Genomic DNA, 18,693 nt, shown 5'->3' on the forward strand with positions numbered 1-18,693 from the left:
TATATTGTTATATATAAGAGACATTTGCAGGTATATAAAATATACCTGTGTGAGCTGAAGGAAGCACAAGGTAACTTTGAAGGGGAGGAAGCTCACAGATGGGGGAACCCGGGCAAGGTCTCCTTCAGAAAGTTACTTGAGCTGAGTCTTGAAGGAAACCAGGGGTTGCAAGGGTCAGAGGTGAGGAGAGAAAGCATGCCAGGTGTGTGTGTGTGTGGCAGCCTGTGCAAAAGCATGGAGACAGGAGGTAAGGTGTCATATGTGAGGAAAAAGCAGAAAGTAGGGTATTATGTAAGAAGATTAGAAAGGCAGGGCTGTGAAGAGCTTTACATACCAGAGTTTCTTTCTTTCTTTCTTTTTTTTTTTTGGTGAGACAATTGGGGCTAAGTGACTTGCCCAGGGTCACACAGCTAGTAAGTGTTAAGTGTCTGAGGCCGGATTTGAACTCAGGTCCTCCTGACTCCAGGGCCGGCGCTCTATCCACCGCGCCACCTAGCTGCCCCCAGAGTTTCTAACTAATCATAGAAGTGGTAGCAGGGATGGATGAAGTAAAGGGTTTTTGAAGACAGGGAGACACAGGCATGTTAATTAAATACTCCACATATCTATTAAAAAAATTTTTTTTTGATGGGCCATGAGGATTAAGTGACTTGCCCAGGGTCACACGGCTAGGAAGCGCCAAGTGTCTGAGGCCAGATTTGAACTCAGGTGCTCCTGAATCCAGGGCCAGTGCTCTATCCACTGCGCCACCTAGCTGCCCCTCCCATTCGATTCTGAGCTCTTTGAGATCAGGGATTGTCTTTTATCTCTCTTTGTATCTCAGTGTTTAGCACACAGTGACTGGCACATAGTAGGTGCTTAGTATCTGTTGTTCATACTTAATGACTATGAAATTGAGAATCACAGGGTTGTGAATCTGCTATGAATATTTTGGCATATACTGATCCTATATTTTGCTATATATTTGCTGTCTTTTGGACTTTTTTCTATCTTTGACTTCTTTGGAGGTGTATGCCCAGAAGTGAGACTGCTAGATCAAAGAATATAGATAGTTTAGTCACATAATTCTAAATTGAAATCCAGAACAATAGAACCACTTAACATTTCACTAACAGTACATCAATGTACTTGCCTCCCCACACCCATCCATCACAGCCTGTTCTCTAATGGTTGACATTTTTCTATTAAAATTCTTTGAGTTTATCCAGAAATGGACTTTAAAAGGTTTTTTTGGGGGGGAGGTGGAGAATTCTTTTCACTTGATTTCTTAACTTTTTGTCATCTTTCACAACTGTTTTTTGGAGGGATCTTCTATTTGGCAACAAAAATGAAAAATTGGTGAGATGCTTTCTTATTGTTTCCTTTTGCTGTTACTGAGACTGCACTAATTCATGACAGACACTTATTTGCAGCAGTGGTTTGTGGGCTTAGGCCCCTTCAAAGTCTAGAGCAGCAAAGCAGAGAAAAGACGTTTCTAGGCACAGCCTTGGTGTGTTCAATTGTCATTCTTGTGCATGTGTTGTGACCCTGCTTGGTATGTACATAGCAGAACAATATTGTTGTCGTTTGTCCATCGTACTGGAAGAAGACCATGACATAAGAGTGATAGCATGACTTGCAGTCAATTGGATATAAGAGAGTGAGGGCTGTGCAAGGTCACCTACCTCACTCTCTCCTCCAGAGCCATTTGGGTCCAGTGGCTAGATATATATCAGGACGACTGGAGATAGCCCCAGATGTTTTAGGTTGGTTGGGGTTAAATGGCTTGTCCAGGGTCTAGCAGGTGTCTAAGATGAGACCTGAACTCGGGTCCTCCCAACTTCAGGTCCAGTACTCTATCAATGGAGCCACCTCCCTACCCCAGCAGCAGAACAATGATGCCATACAGGAAGAATCTATTCCCAGCCCCTACCCAGAATTCTATGTGTGCATAGTCTGAAGCAAAGAAAACTTCTTAAATTTTGGGTCAAGATCCCATATGGGGTAGTACAACTGAATGTGGGGGTTGCAAAAAATCTGGCAACAGTAAAAGGTTATGTATACGTATTTTATATACCTATATACCTGGGATCATGTAAAAATTTCTTGGGCAAAAAGGGTTCACAAGTAGAAAAAGTTTAAGAAGCTCTGATCTGAAGTATAGATTGTAAATCTGGAAGGGACTTTTTTCAGTTGAAGAGAATGAGCTTCTGAGAGGTAGAGAATTCCCTGAATCCTCATGAAGAGAAGCCTGGCTGAGCCAGGTCTCAAATCCCTGGGTGTTTTCCAGATATTTCATAGACATCATATAGTTACTCTCCAATATTTCATAGACACCATAAATTCTATAGATACTTTAACAAATATATACAGAAATGAATATAGAGTTCTTTGGGACTAAAAGCTTGTTGTGCCAGAGCCAAAGTGCCATTTTTTATTTTGAACTTAACAGACACCAAAAAAGAACATTATTATATACAAAAGATTAGACATGAAACTCTAAATCTATATGATCTCCACCTTTTCAGAAAAGGTTTATGATAAATTCATCATCACTTTCAAAGCTGTCCTTTTTGTCTTTTTTCTTTTGAACTACCTTCTATAATCTCTGAATTAAAAAAAAATGCTTTAATGACCTCCCTTCTTTATTTTCTATTTTTTGGCAACCTGGTCATTATTCTCCTCTTCTCCACCTTCTTCCCCCAAAAAGAAAAACAAAACTTTTGTAACTAATAAATATAATTAAGCAAAACAAAACCACATATTGGCCCAATCAAAAACATCTGTCTTGGGGCAGCTAGTGGATAGAGCACCGGCCCTGGAGTCAGGAGTACCTGAGTTCAAATCCGGCCTTAGATGATTGACACTTACTAGCTGTGTGACCGTGGGCAAGTCACTTAACCCCAACTGCCTCACCAAAAAACCCCCAAAAAACAACAACAACAAAAAGCCATCTGTCTTGGGGCAGCTAGGTGGTGCCCTGGATTCAAGAGGATCTGAGTTCAAATCTAGCCTCAGACACTTGACACCTAATAGCTGTGTGACCCTGGGCAAATCACTTAACCCTTATGGCCCCACAAAAAAGAAAGAAAAGAAGAAAAAAAAGTCTGTCTTATTCTGTACCTTGAGGGTATTGCCTGTCTGTCAGTATATGGGTAACATGCTTGCTTCATCAAGGATCTCAAGTTTTTTTAAGTTGTTTACAGTTTTTTTGTTATATAACTCATTCTATTCACTTCTCTCTTTTGTTATTGTTATTGTTATTCATTCAGTTGTGTCTGACTCTTCATGACTTTGTGGACTATAGAACGCCAGGTCTATCCTCTACTATCAAAGTCTGTCCAAGTTAATGTTCAATGTTTCTATGATGCTAACTATCCATTTTATCCTGTGCTGCCCCCTTTTCTTTTGCCTTCAGTCTTTCCCAACATCAGGGTCTTTCTCAATGAGTCCTATCTTCTCTTCTTTTTTTTTTTTTTTGGATTGGTGAGGCAATTGGGGTTAAGTGACTTGCCTAGGGTCACACAGCTAGTAAGTGTTAAGTGTCTGAGGCCGGATTTGAACTCAGGTCCTCCTGACTCCAGGGCCGGTGCTCTATCCACTTCGCCAGCTAGCTGCCCCTCTATCTTCTCTTTCTGTGGCCAGAGTATTTAAACTGCAATTTCAGTATTTGACCTTCTAGTGAATAGCCTGAATTAAGTATTGACTGATTTGATCTCCTTGCTGTCCAAGGGACTCTCAGAAGTACTCTCTACCACCAAAATTTGAAACTGTTGCGTCTGTGCCATTCAGCTTTCCTTATAGGCCAGCTCTCACAGCCATATATTACTACTGAAAAACCCATAGCTTGGACTATACAGACCTTTGTTGGCAAGGTGATGTCTCTGATTTTTAGATGCTGCCCAGATTTGTCATAACTTTCCTTCCAAGGAGCAAGCGTCTTTTAAGTTCATAGCTGCAGTTGGCATCTGCATTGGTCTTTGGGTCCAAAAATATGATATCTGGCACTTTTTCTATTTCTTCTCCCTCTGTTTGCCAGAAAGTGATGAGACCAGTTGCCAAGATTTTACAGCTTTTACACTCTCCTCTCTCATCCTCATCAAGGGGCTTCTTAATTCTCTTCACTTTCTGTCATCAGAGTGGTATTGTTTGCATATCTGAGATTATTGATATTTCTCCCGGCAACCTTAGTTCTGACTTTTGATTCATCCAGTGTGGCATTCCACAAGATGTACTCTGCATATAAGTTAAATAAATAAGCCTTATTGTATGTATATATATATATATATAGCCTTATTGTATTCCTTTTCCAATCTTAAAACAATCAGTTGTTCCATGTTCAGTTCTAACTATTACTTCTTGACACTCACACAGGTTCCTTAGGAGACAGGTAAGATGATCTGATACTCCCATCTCTTTGAGGTCTTGCCACATTTTGTTGTGATCCACACAGTCAAAGGCTTTTTTCACTGAAGAAGTAGTAGATGTTTTTCTGGAACTCCCTTGTTTTCTCTATAATCCAGTATATGCTGGCCATTTGGTCACTAATCCCTTTGCCTCTTCAAAAACCAGCCTGCTCTTCCGGTTGATTCTTGGGTCACATATTGCTGAAGCCTGGCTTGCAGAATCTTAAGCATAACTTTGCTGGTGTGTGCAATGAGTGCAATTGTTTGGTAATTTGAATATTCCTTGGCATTGCCCTTCTTTAGGATTGGGATGTAAACAGATCTTTTCCAAGCCAGCAGCCACTGTTGAATTTTCTAAATTTGTTGGCATATTGAGTGCAGCACTTTTTTTCAAAAAATTAATTAATTATTCAATCAAACAATTAATTAATAATTTTCCCACCTTACATGTAAAAACAAATTGTAACATCTATTTTTTAAAAACCTTCATGTGTTCCAAATTCTCTTCCTTCTTCCCTCTCCTCCCTTTAAGAACTCAAGCAATTCAATATAAGTTATACATGTGCAGTCATGCAAAACATAGCAGACAAAAAAACTTTAGAAAAAGTAACTAGAAACAACAACAAAACATACTTCCATCTGTATTCAGATACCATCAGTTCTTTCTCTGTAGACAGATTGCATTTTTCATAAGTCCTTCAGAGTTGTCTTAGATCATTGCATTGCTGAAAATAACTAAGTCATTTGCAGCAGATCATCTTAGAGTATTGCTGTTATTTTGTATACAGGACATTTCACTTTGCATCAGCTCATATAAGTCTTTCGAGGTTTTTCTGATAGCATCTGAGTGCAGCACTTTAACAGTAGCATCCTTTAGGATTTTAAATAGTTCAGCTGGAATTCCATCACCTCCACTAGCCTCATTGCTAGCAATGCTTCCTAAGGCCCACTTGACTTCATTCTTCAGGATGTCTGGCTCTAGATCAGTAACCACACCACCATGTTGAGCTTTCTCGTATGGTCTAGATCTTTCTTGTATAAAGCTGTTCTTGCCACTTTTTTCTTTTTTTTTTGGCTGGGCAATGGGGGTTAAGTGACTTGCCCAAGGTCACACAGCTAGTAAGTGTCAAGTGTGCGAGGCTGGATTTGAACTCAGGTCCTCCTGAATCCAGGGCCAGTGCTTTATCCATTGCGCAACCTAGCCGCTCCCAATTTTTGGCTTTTATCATGCCCATTTTTGCATTAAATTTCCTTGGTATCTTTAATTTTCTTGAAGAGATCTCTCGTCTTTCCCATTCCATTATTGGCTTCTGTTTCTTTGCATTATTGCTTTAAGGAAACCTTCTCTGTCTTTGCTATTCTCTGGAATTCTGCATTCAGTTGGGTGTATCTTTCCCTTTCTCCTTTCTCTTTCCCTTTCCTTCTTTACTCAGCTGTTTGTAAAGCCTCATCAGACAGCCATTTTACTTGCTTGCTCTGCCCTTTTTTTTTGAATTTTTTTGTTATTGCTTTTTCTACAGTATTGTGAACCTCTGTCCATAGTTCTTCAGGCACTCTATCTGCCAGATCTAAATCTATTCATTGCCAATACTTCATATTCCTAAGGATCACCTTTTATCAGAACTCTCCACTATGGCCCGTCTGCCTTGGACATCTACTTTATTCCAGTTCTTTGCTACTATCAAAGCTCTGCTAGGAATATTTTGGTATATATGCACCTACCTCCCCCTTCACTAAAAAGAGGTTTGAGGTTTATTGATAACTTTTATTTTGACTTCACAGTCATTTCCAAATATGTTCCCTCCCTACGTTGCACAGAGAAACCTTCCTTTTCTTTTTTTTAGTTTTCCAGTTTTGTTTTCTTCTTAATAATATTTAATTTTTTTCCAGTTACATCTAAAGATAGTTTTTATAAGATTTTGAGTTCCAAATTTTTCTCCCTCCCTTCCTTCCTTCCCCCTCCTCTCCCCCCTCCTCTCCCCAAGATGGCAAGCAATCTGTCATAGGTTATATATGTACAATCACATTAAACATATTTCTACATTAGTCATGTTGTGAAAGAAGAATCAGAACAAAAGGGAAAAACCTCAAAAAAGAAAAAACATTTTAAAAGTGGGAATAGTATGGTTCAATCTACATTCAGATCCCACAGTTCCTTTTCTGGATATGAAGAACATTTTCCATAATAAGTCCTTTTGAATTGTCTTGGATCATTATATTTCTGAGAAGAACTAAGTATCACAGCTGATCATCGCACAATGTTGCTGTTACTGTGTACAGTGTTCTCCTGGGAGAACTTTCCTTTTTGACAAAGAAGGGAAAAAAGTTTTTAACAGACCTATTGAAGCAATCTAACAATATATACCACATTCTACACCCATTGTCCCCTACCTCTCCAACAGAAGAGAGGTATATTTCTTCATTTCTTTTGAGTCTGAGTTTGGCTACTGTAGTTACCCAGGGTTCTAGTTAATTTTACTCTTCTTTTAGTTTACTTTGTTATAGTTATTATGGATGTTGTTTTTCTCATTTTCCTCATTTTCCAGAAAAAGAAACAAAGGCTTAGAGTTACTATCACATCACTTCCTCGAGCACAATTCTTCTGGCTTCTAGTTCAGTCCTTTTAGCCAGCTTGTTAAAATTTGGTCTTCTTCAGGGGCACAAGACTACCAGCACCTCCAGAGCACTTGTCCCTGGAAGGGCCACCCTTCAATCCTTCCAGATGCATAACCCTGTCCCCAGATGAACAGCCTTATCCTCTCCCTTCCACAACCAGGACTAATTTAGGAAGCTGGGAGGGCAAAGATTCAAGGGGAATAATGGTTTTGGAGGTGGGAGACTTAGGGCTCTTTCCTTCATAGCTGCCTTGCCTTGCCTGAACTGTCCCCTTTCCTTACCATCTTTTTCCTGGGGCAAACCCTGCTGAGGTGATAGAAAGCTCCCAGGTCTGGGATGGCCAGCCCCTGCTCTCTACAAGGCCTAAGCTCCCTGAAATAGTCTCTTGCCATTCCTTACTGAGTGGCCCACACTGTTCTGAATCTGCTCTTGGTGCCCCCAGGATGAGTCAGAGCCAACCTCGGTCAGGTCAGAGAATCCCCAAGGAGCACAAGGACATAATCATTCTTCCCTTGTGGACTTGCATCTACACTCACCACTGCCCCCCTCCAGCTTCAGCTCCTCTCTGCCAACCACTTTATTTTTTGGTTTGTTTGTTTGTTTGTTTTTTTTTTTTGGCGGGGCAATGGGGGTTAAGTGACTTGCCCAAGGTCACACAGCTAGTAAGTGTCAAGTGTGTGAGGCTGGATTTGAACTCAGGTCCTCCTGAATCCAGGGCTAGTGCTTTAACCACTGCGCCATCTAGCTGCCCCTGCCAACCACTTTAAATGAAAAGATTATAATAGCCAGGAATAGTCCGTTAAGTCCAACAAATCTCCTGCCCTCAGGTAATACAGCAGCCTCGTTATGACTCTACTTCAGCCAGACTAGATCCTCTTTGTCTCCTGGACACACTCTAGACTTTTCTATTTTTGCCTTCAATGTCTTCCCATGAAGACTGGGAGAAAAACCCTTTTTCCTTAGCCTTGATATCATACTTTATTTTGCACCTCTCTTATGATTTTATCATGTAAAATTGTCTGTCACTGTTATCATATAATTTTTTTTGCTTTTACATACCTTAAGCTCCAAAAGGGAAAGAAGTAGGTCTTTGTAAACCGTGTCACCGTTAGCGCCCGACGCAGTGTTCTACACAGAGTTGGTGTCAAAAATTGTGTATTTAATTGAACACTGTGGAAGGGATTGATACTTTAGGCCAAACTTAGACCATATGGCCTAGAGTCTAGTGTTTGTGCCTACCTCATGTCATCCAGCCAATAAAGGGTGAGGCTGGAACTTCAGCCCTAACCTTCTATCTCCAGGTCATTTCCAGGCCTCTCTGGATGGCCTTCTTGCTAGCAGTGGCTCAAGGCATTATGAGATCAGTTCTGGGTTGACTTGCAAGAGGAAAATAAACTTCGGATTTTGCTCAACACTAGAGTATAGATGAGGTCAGATTTCTACACATTTGTAACAACATTTTCCTGGTATTTCAACAAAAAACTAGAATGTTTTTTAGAATAGAAAACAATGTTTGGATTTTTCTCAGCTTTTATGATGTTTGATTTTTTTGGTCAGCATTTATTATAAAAAAGCTTCTGGGGGGCAGCTAGATGGTGCAGTGGATAAAGCACTGGCCCTGAATTCAGGAGGTCCTGAGTTCAAATCCAGCCTCAGACACTCGACACTTACTAGCTGTGTGACCCTGGGCAAGTCACTTAACCCTCATTGCCCCACCCCCCAAAAAAAGAATAAAAAAGCTTCCTGTCCCCTAAAGAAAGTTTCTAGTTTGCAACTGATAGCTAAGCGATTTTCCCAGAGGAGGGTTGGATCCCTTAGCAGCTCTCCCTTTGATTTCACTGTTTCTCTTTTTGCTTAACTGACCTGCAGGTGCGCCACAGAGTGTCTGATCAAGTGATGGCTCTGAAGATGAACATTTTAAGCAGTAACCGGGCAAACATGCTGAAGGAAGTCCAACTCATGAATAGACTCTCTCACCCAAACATCTTGAGGTTAGTCATCATCTTCCCTTTTTCCTGGGGTCAGGGAGAAGAATATGAGCTTTTCCTACAGAACCCTGGAGCTGATTTGAGATTGAAAGCCTGAAAGAACCCTTTGGCCTTTGAACATGCTTTGTCATTGTGCTTCCACCCCTCCTTTCTGAGGCTTCCATCTGCCAACCTGGCTTACTCACCATGCAGGATCTGGTTTCCTTGTTCTCTTGATAATTAACTATTTGTAATGCTCTTGGGCGCCTCATTACTCTACAAATTCTCTTGACTTACAGATTTTCTTAACTTGCTTAATTGCTTTATGAGAAGCCTTAATTAATTTAAGTAGAAATGAATGAAAGTTGAAAGTGGAATTGCACCCCATTAGATTATCTTCTTTAGTATACAGGAGTCCCTGATGGAAGAGGCTCAGTGGGGCACTGACCCAGTAGACCTAGTTCTTATGGCTTGGAGTCAGGAAGACCTGAGTTCAATTCTTGCCTTAGACACTAGCTTTGTGACTGAGCAAGTCATTTTATCTTGCTCATTTGTAAAGTAAGGCCAATAATAGTATCTATTTCACCAGGTTATTGTGAAGATCAGATGGAATTATATATTGGACACTTTATAAACCTTGAGGTGCTACATAAATCCTAGCTGCTATTTTTATGACAGTAGTCATAAATTGGCCCCTTAAGAGGAGTCTTGCCTTATGGCCAATGAGGTATAGTTGCTCCCTGTCACTCTAAGCTGACACTTCCTGCCCTTCCCAGTGGAAAAGGAAACATCTCACAAAATCTCTGGATGTCAGAGTTGGAAGGCAAAGCCCACCAAATCAAAACTGTATCTGAAAAGCAACCCTGTCTGGAATATCCCTAACAAAGGTATATGACCCTGGCTGATTATCCAGCCTGACCCTGAAGACAGGGAAACCCCTGCCTTCCAGCAGAGCCCAGCTCTCTCACTCACTCTTAGAAAGTTTTTCTGGACTTCAGGGTTAGATTTTCCTTTTCAGAGCTTCTACCTATTGCTTCTAGGGCTATCTTCTGGGACCAGCAGACCAACTCTAGTCCATCTTCCAAGTGATACTCCTTGACATAGCTGAGACCCTCCATGCTGTCCTGTCTTCTCATCTTCAGGCCAAACTGCCCCAGTTCTTTAGTTTGCTCCTTTATGATGTAAGCTCCAGATGTTTCCATATGCTTCCCCATCCTAGGGCTCTCTTCTGGATGCTTTCCAGATGATCAGTGTCTTCCTGAAAAATGGCCCTTTATGTGGAATGTGGTTGTCCAACACTGGCCCAAGCACTGCAGAATACAGGAGCGGCCTCAGATTCCATTTGTTTTTGGACTCCACCTCCACTCCAAATTCATATTTAAGTGAGCTGTGAAGCTCAGGTCTCTTTTGGACAAACAGCTCTAACTACAACTCTCTAGTGTGGCACTTTTAGGAGAAGCTGATTTTTTGCTTTTGTTTTGTTTTGTTTTTTGCAGGGCAGTGAGGGTCAAGTGACTTGCCCAGGGTCACCCAGCCAGTACGTTTCAAGTGTCTGAGGCCAGACTTGAATTCAGGTCTTCCTGAATCCAGGGCCAGCACTTTATCCACTGCGCCACCTAGCTGCCTCAGAAGCTGATTTTTTGAACCCATGTGTAAGACTTGAAACTTAATAGATTAATTTATCCAAATGTAATCTTACAGATTCAGTTGAGTCTTTTAGCCTGTCAGGGTCATTTGGGATCCTGACCTTGTTTCCCAGTGTGTCTGCTCAGCTCTCCCTTCTAGCATGGTGTTGTCTGCAGATCTGATGAACCCAAGTCATTGGTAAAAATGTTAAGAAAACCTTCCAGGGGCAGCTAGGTGGCACAGTGGATAAAGCACTGGCCCTGGATTCAGGAGGACCTGAGTTTAAATCCAGCCTCAGACACTGACACTTACTAGCTGTGTGACCCTGGGCAAGTCACTTAACCCTCATTGCCCAGCCAAAAAAAAAATGTTGCATTGTTTGTATCTGAAAATGTGTGTTTCATTAGCTATAGTCCTCTCCACCAAGAAGCAGGAAGCAGGATTCGTTGTTTGTCTTCTGTTGTCATGATTAGTCTACTGGATTAATCAGGGTTCTTTAGTCTTTCAGACATATTGTCCTTTATAGTATTGTAGTTGGTGTATAACTTTTTTATCTGGTTCTTTTTGCTTCACTCTGTGTCAGTTTATAAAAGTCTCCCCAAATTTCTCTGAATCCATCCCTTTGGTCATTTTTGGTGGTACAAAAATATCTTATTACATTTATATGCCATAATTTGTTCAGTCATTCCCAATTGATGATCATCACCCCTGCCGCCCCTCCCCCCAAGTTCTTTGCTCTAAAAAAAAGTACTGCTATAAATATTTTGTACATATAGAACTGTTCCCTCCATGTTTGATCTTTTTGGTGGGTAAGCCAGTTAATGATATGCATACTCCTTCATTTTCAGTTAACAAAGTTAGCTAAAAAGGAAAAATTCCTTCTCTTCATTTTCTTTCTTTCTTCCTTTTTTTTTTTTTTGGCCGGGCAATGAGGGTTAAGTGACTTGCCCAGGGTCACACAGCTAGTGTCAAGTGTCTGAGGCCAGATTTGAACTCAGGTCCTCTTGAATCCAGGGCTGGTGCTTTATCCACTGTGCCACCTAGGTGCCCCTTCTCTTCATTTTCTTGCTGAATTTCTGTGTTGAATATTTAAAGACTGAGTCAGATGGCACCTTGGGCACCTTCCCTGAACCACTGGGTTAGTATAGTCTCCCTTCCCTTGAAAATAGTACTTTGCTTTATATCTCCCTGTGTGCTTATTATCTAATACTAATTACCTAGAGCACTTGGTTTGGAATCAGGAATTCATCTTCATGAATTTAAATCAGACCTCAGATACCTACTGACTGTGTGACCCTGTTTTTGCCAAGAACACCCCAAATGGGATCTTGAAGAGTTGGATACAACTGAAATGACCGAACAACAAAAGTATCTTATCCCTCCAGTATGCTTCATATAGACAAACATCCTGACTTAAACTTATTAGATAATACAAGGTAGGATGCTAAACCTGGAGTCAGGAAAACTTAAGTTCAAAATCAGTCTCAAAAACATACTGTTTTTTTTTTTTAGTGAGGCAATGGGGGTTAAGTGACTTGCCCAGGGTCACACAGCTAGTAAGTGTGAAGTGTCTGAAGCCGGATTTGAACTCAGGTACTCCTGACTCCAGGACCGGTGCTCTATCCACTGCGCCACCTAGCTGCCCCAAAAACATTGTTATGGGGAGAATAGGTTGGGTTGGGGTAGGGGTGTTAGGGTGTTTAGGAATTCCTCTTTAAAGAATTACACCCTCTCACACACAAATCTAACTAGAATAAAATAGTATTTTATTTAGGCCTAGAAAAAGGAAACCAAGAGAGAAGTCAAACTTCTCTCATTGGTTTTCTGAGATACCTCTTCTTGAGCAGGAGAAAGGCAAATACTTTTATAGAGGCCCGATGGTGGAGGGACCAATGGAGTGATCATCTGACTGTGGAAAGTTCCCTCATTGGGGTGATCACCCAAGGGAGGACTGTCCCCCACTGGTGGTGGATGGGGGAAGTTGTTTGAGAGGAGGCTTCAGTCTCTGGAGCCATGTCTGTCCCCCTCTGCCACTCTGGCGCAGCCACACCTAATGGGCTTATCTCTTTTGCTTCAAGGTATGTCTCAAGGAGAAGACCCCTGTCAGCTGGCCAGGTTAAACTTTAATAGTCCTAACCCCATAACAATATAAAATGTATATAACCTTGGACAAGTCACTTGAACCGTGTTTGCTTCAGTTTCTTCATCTATAAAAAATAGGAGGATAATACTAGCATCTATCTCCCAGAGTTGTCGAGAGGATAAAACGAAATAATTTTTATCAAGTGTTTTGTAAACCTTAATGCACTATGTAAATGATAGTTGTTATTGTTGTTATATTTTACATAGTAGGTGCTCCATAAATGACATTAAACAAGTGAATAAATGAATCCAAAACACAGAGCCCCTGCCCGGCTTTTAACTTGAATCCGGGTGTATTATTTGATCACTGCTGGTCTTTTGTAGAAACCATCTGTCTCTAAATGTTGAACCTTGAATAGCTCCGTGGCTAATTGCCTATTAAAGGAAGTTTTTCGATTGTTTCTATTTCACATATTACTTTGTGCTTGTTTTGTCATATACTTTGAATACAACAAAAGGAAATTGGCACTTATGGTGTGGCCTACAGCAGGGAAATGGTGCAGGAGGTGAAACCTTTCTCTTGTGTGTGTGGTTTTTTTTTTCTTTGTTTGTTTTTTGGTGAGGCAATTGGGGCCAAGTGACTTGCCCAGGGTCACACAGCTAGTAAGTGTCAAGTGTCTGAGGTCGCATTTGAACTCAGGTCCTCCTGAATCCAGGGCTGGTGTTCTATCCACTGCACCACCAGCTGCCCCATGTATGTTTTGTAAGAGACTCCTTAAATATTAAATTCAGGTGCAAGTCTCTATTCTGTCTTAGAGGTTGATTTTTTGGGGGGTGGGGTGGGGCAGTGAAGGTTAAGTGACTTGCCAGGGTCACACAGCTAGTAAGTGTCAAGTGTCTGAGGCCTCATTTTGAACTCAGGTCCCTCCTGAATCTAGGGCTGGTGTTCTTTATTATCCACCAAGCCACCTAGCTGTCCCCTTTCCTGAGAGTTTTAAGGTGGGGGTCTTTCCCCCCCAACCCTCAGTTTCTAGGAGCTTTTAGAGTTGTCTGTCAATTTCCTGTAATATTACTTCCTAACTCTAGGTATTCTGTGGCATCTGCACATGCTTGTTGAATCAGTGAGGGCAATTAACTCTTTGTTGCATTATCCTATACTGAGTTACCAGATGCTGATCCAGTAGTTCCCCTGTTTTTTACACTGCAGGGAGATACACTGGGAGAGAGGAATGGACAGGCTAAAGCTTGTCCCAGGCTTTGTAGCCAGTTCTGGCTTAAGGCTGGAGATAAGGAGTGCTCTCTCTCCTGGTTTTTAGTGTCTGTTGTGCTGTCAGTGGGGCTGCCTGGTAGTGGAGAAGCTTAGGATCTGGGGGCTGCTGTAATCTGTGTGGGCGATTCAGGAAATGCTGAGGACCTTTTCATTACCTGACCTCTCTTCCTCCCCTGGCAGCCCCTCCTTTTCCCCCCATGTTTGGGACTGTCTCTCCTCTTCAGATTTGTATTTTGGGAAAAGGGAAGGTGAGTTAGACAGGCAGGAGGTGATTGTACTTGGCTGGGTTTTCTAAGATTGCTTGTCATACCATCAGTTGCTCTATGTTATCAGTTTTAAAAAATAACAGTAAACTACTTTGTGTAGTTCCAGGACTGACTGTATGTCCTGCCTCATGTGAATAAGACTGTTTACTCTAGAACGCTTGTGCCAGAGGCTTGTAACCCAACCTCTACTACCCTGTTCACTCCCTGTACAGTAGCCTTTTCCAAAAGAACCTCTACCAGGATGTCTTTCCTGTGCTTCTCTAGTGATATTCCTTGCCATGAGAAGCCCATGATTTCTTTTTGACTTCTCTCCCCTTTATTCTCTTAGAGATCACATCTTTATGGTCACACAGTTGTCTGAAAAGCTGAAGAGAATACAAGAACCCACTGTACTTATTGTTTTGTAGACCATAATAAAAGTATTTGCTTTAGCTCAGCCCCAAATGTTTGTTGCCAGAGGAATGTTAAATCAATGAGGGTCCTCTCCTCTCTCTCTTCTCTCTCTCTCTCTCTTCTCTCTCCTCTCTCCTCCTCTCTCTCTCTCTTTCTTTTGAGGGACTCTCTTTAAAGGCTCTCTTATAGTAAGGTGGCTTCCTGCATATGTTAAAATTAGGTAAGATTCCTTGAGATGTAACTTTAGAGAAAACTGTTCAACACCCTGTGAGGAATTGGGGATAGAGTTTCTCCTCTCAAATTCCCTTCTGGGATTGTAAATTCAGCTCCCTGGGAATAAAAGCAGACACACAAATGCTAATATTCACTGATAGAGAGATTCCCATTGGGAGAGTCATTGCATTGGGGTGAGAATACTGCGACCTGATTAGCCAGTTTTTGTAACCCAGGAAAAAGTGGAGGGGCCATTTCGAGTTAGGATTAGGGGATAAAAGGGGACCTGTGAGCCTCCATTTTTGGTCACCCATGGGTACACGGGGTGGCTCATTCTCATGAGAATGACAATAAATGAGCCTTTGACACATCACTACTGCTGAGTTCCAAAAAAATTATTGTTGGAGTCATTTTCTCACAAACCCTATAATTATTAATATCAGTAAGAAACAGAACAAAGAACGTACACTTACCAAGAGGGTGAACTCATATGGAATCCAGCAGGAAGAAGCATTCTCTGTAGATGGTTAGGTCTTCTCTGTTTTCAGATGATCTTACACTAATTCATCCAACTCTTACATCCGTCTCAGGAGCCACTGTTTACAAGAAGAGTTCAGTCTGTCCATAAAGAGAAATACATGAATGCCTATCATACAGACGATATGAACTGGAAGGACAGCCCTTAGAAGTGCCCTTCAGACTTTACATGAACTGGTGCTGACTGAGGAGCAGAACCAGGAGAACATTGTACACAGTAACAACAACATTGTGTGATGGACAATGGGATAGACTTGGCTCTTCTCAGCAGCTCAACGATCCAAAACAGTTTCAAAGTACTCGTGATAGAAAATATTCTCAACATCCAGAAAAAAAGAACTGTGAATTATGAATGCAGATTGAATCATACTGTTCTTCTACTTTTGGACTGGTTTTTTTCCGTCTTTTTTTGAGGTTTTCCCCTTGTGCTCTGATTCTTCTTTCACAAGATAACTAATGTAGAAATATGTTTAATGTGATTGTACATATAAAACCTATATCAGACTGCTTTCCATCCTTGTGGAGGAGGGAGGGGAAAAAATTGGAACTAAAAATCCTTTGAAAACAAATGTTGAAACTATCCTTATATGTATCTGGAAAATAATAAAATACTTAAAAAAAAAACCCCAAACATTTACCAGCACCAAAAAAAAAAAAGAAGAAGAAGAAGAAGAAACTGCCTTTCAGTGTGTGTCTTGGGATAAGACTCTACAGATTGACAGTGAACACAGCCTTAATTGCTCAAGTTTTGCATTATTTGTAATTGCATTAGCTAGTTTGTTTGCTCAGAGGTGGCTAGAAGGTGTGTAGTCACCCATTGGAAGCCTGGAATGGCCTTAGTTCAAATGGGCCTCAGGCACTTACTAGCTGTGTGACTCTTGGGCTAGTTACTTGACCTTTGTCTGCTTTAGCTTGCTCAGGATAAAATGGGTATGATAATAATAGCACTGGATTGTGAAGTTCAAATGAGATATTTATACAGCACTTTGCAATATAAGCAAATAATAATAGCTATTATTACTAGCCTTTGAAAAAGTATGTATTTTTAATAACCCTAAGCTTCCCCAGAAACAAAACAGGTGTTTATTAATAGTACCTACTATGTGCCATACGCTGTGCTAAATGCTTTACAAATATAATTTCACCAGGTTTTTGCTGGTGCTTTGTAATGTTAATCATGGAATTTCAACAGTCTTGGAAGAATTATAATTGTGCTTCACCCAAAAGACCTATGAGCGACACAGCCATGATGGATCTGACTATAACATATTACCAGTGAAAATTGTTTTCCAAAATTAGCATAAAGGGCATCATTGAGGAGATATGTGATCAGCAGAGGAAGTGGGCTGGCAACACTAAGTCTGAAGGATAACAAAGAGTCAGGATATGTGTTCCACTAGTGTCCTTTCAACATTGAGAGAACTAGAGGAAGGTGCCCAGCACCATAGGCGGAGGCTGCTGTGGGAGGGCTCAGAGGAGGATGTGGACAGGAGACACACAGACAACACAGGAGCAGAAGGGGTGATGAGATTTCATTTCCATTGTTGGGAAGAGGATTATATTCATGCAGTATTGGTTTCAAGTGGACACCCTCGGGGCAGCTAGGTGGTGCAGTGGATAGAGCACTGGCCCTGGAGTCAGTAGGACCTGAGTTCAAATTCAGACTCAGATACTTAACACTTACTAGCTGTGTGACCCTGGACAAGTCACTTAACTCCAACTGCTTCACCCCCCCCCCCCCAAAATAGAATATGACATAATTGATCTAAAAAAACCCAAAATGTAACAATCAAGCGGACACCATCCTCTTCAGTTCTTCCCCCCCCTCCTCCCCCAAAATACAATGTTCTTTTATTCCAAAAACTCTACATTTATAGGCATATCCTGAAAGGTATCTATTTGAAACAAAAAGCAATCAGATGGAAACTGGGTCACATAGCTAGGAAGTATTTGAGGTCAGACATGTCATGCCCCACCCACATTCAATAAAATTCAGTGGCTTCTTATTCACAGGATCAGATATAAAATACTCTATTTAGCATTCAAAGCCCCCCTACTCCCCACTCCTTTAAAAGCCTCCTGGCCTTAGTATTTATTTATTTTATGGAATAAAACAAGCGTATTTCCATAACATAGTACAATAGAAAAAGATGATTGCACATGAAACTAAAAATCTTCTTCAGTTCTCAAGAATTTATTTGAATATCCGCTACATGACTGAACTTGTATGCTAGGCACTCTGAGTGAAATAGGAAGAGATAAAGTTTAGTGCCATTTTGAAACTTAGAAGCTGTCATAAAACTCTTAGTTCGTTTTTTTTTTTCTTTTTTTGAAAAGATGTATTTTCTTTTTTTCATTCAGCAAAAATCTCTCTTCTTTCCCTGTTCCTCTCCCCTCAATAAAGGTTAAGTGACTTGCCCAGGGTTACACAGCTAGTAAGTATTAAGTGTCTGTGGCCAGATTGGAACTCAGGTCCTCCTGAATCCAGGGCCAGTGCTCTATCCACATCATTTCTTAAGTGCAATAGTATTGCATCACATCCACATACCCAAATCTGTTCAGCCATTCCCCAACTGATGGGTACTCTTTCAGATTCCAATTCTTTGTCACTTCAAAAAGAACTATAAATATTTTTGTAAATACTTAGAATTTGTTTTGCTTAGGACTAATCTCTCCCTTAATCCACCCTCCTTCTAATTTCCCCTTCTCCCATCTTTTCCCTCCTATTTCCCTGTTGAGTGAAATATAGTTCCATATCCAGCTCTGAGGGGTATGTGTGTGTGCAAGCATGTGCATGTGTGTGCAAGCATGTGCATGCGTGTGTGCAAGCATGTGCGTGTGCATGTGTGTTTTTTTCTGTCCTATGACAATAGAGATACGGATAGATTCAAGTACTCCTATCCTTTCCTCCTTTTTTTATATAGGTGTCTACTTGTGAACTTTCATTATGTGAGATAACTTTCCCTAACATTCCCTTCCCTTCTCCCTGTTGCCCTTGTATTCCTCTTCCTCTCTTTTCATTCTTCTTTTAAGATCATTAAGACATAAGAGAATTATAACCAGGCCTTTAGACTCCCTCTGTGACCCCTGATGATGATGAGGTTCAAAGGGGACTTACTAAAGATATCCCATTATTGGCTTTTCGCTTTACTGCAGCTCATAACTCATAAATTGAAGTAATCCACCAGCTTCAGCCTCCCCAGTAGCAGGCACTACAGGAATGTGCTATCATGGCCAGCAGTTAGTGTCTTCATTTCTAAATGGGTATAACAACATTTGGGTATAATAACATGGCAACAAGAGAGATCCTAAAGAACTGGAGAATGGCAGTTGTCTCA

The 18,693-nt window shown here is 41.0% G+C and overlaps 1 protein-coding gene across 2 annotated transcripts in view; it reads left to right on the forward strand.

Annotated features, from left to right (window-relative positions):
• TESK2 (testis associated actin remodelling kinase 2) overlaps positions 1 to 18,693 on the forward strand; it is a 161,083-nt gene that overhangs the window by 50,325 nt on the left and 92,065 nt on the right. For both annotated transcript variants that reach the window (XM_044001508.1, XM_044001507.1), the window contains one exon: positions 8,871 to 8,992. In XM_044001508.1, the coding sequence (XP_043857443.1) occupies positions 8,871 to 8,992 (122 nt within the window). The remainder of the gene's footprint in view (positions 1 to 8,870; positions 8,993 to 18,693) is intronic.

This window comes from Dromiciops gliroides, chromosome 4 (genome assembly GCF_019393635.1).
Source record: "Dromiciops gliroides isolate mDroGli1 chromosome 4, mDroGli1.pri, whole genome shotgun sequence".
NCBI classification, from domain to species: domain Eukaryota; kingdom Metazoa; phylum Chordata; class Mammalia; order Microbiotheria; family Microbiotheriidae; genus Dromiciops; species Dromiciops gliroides.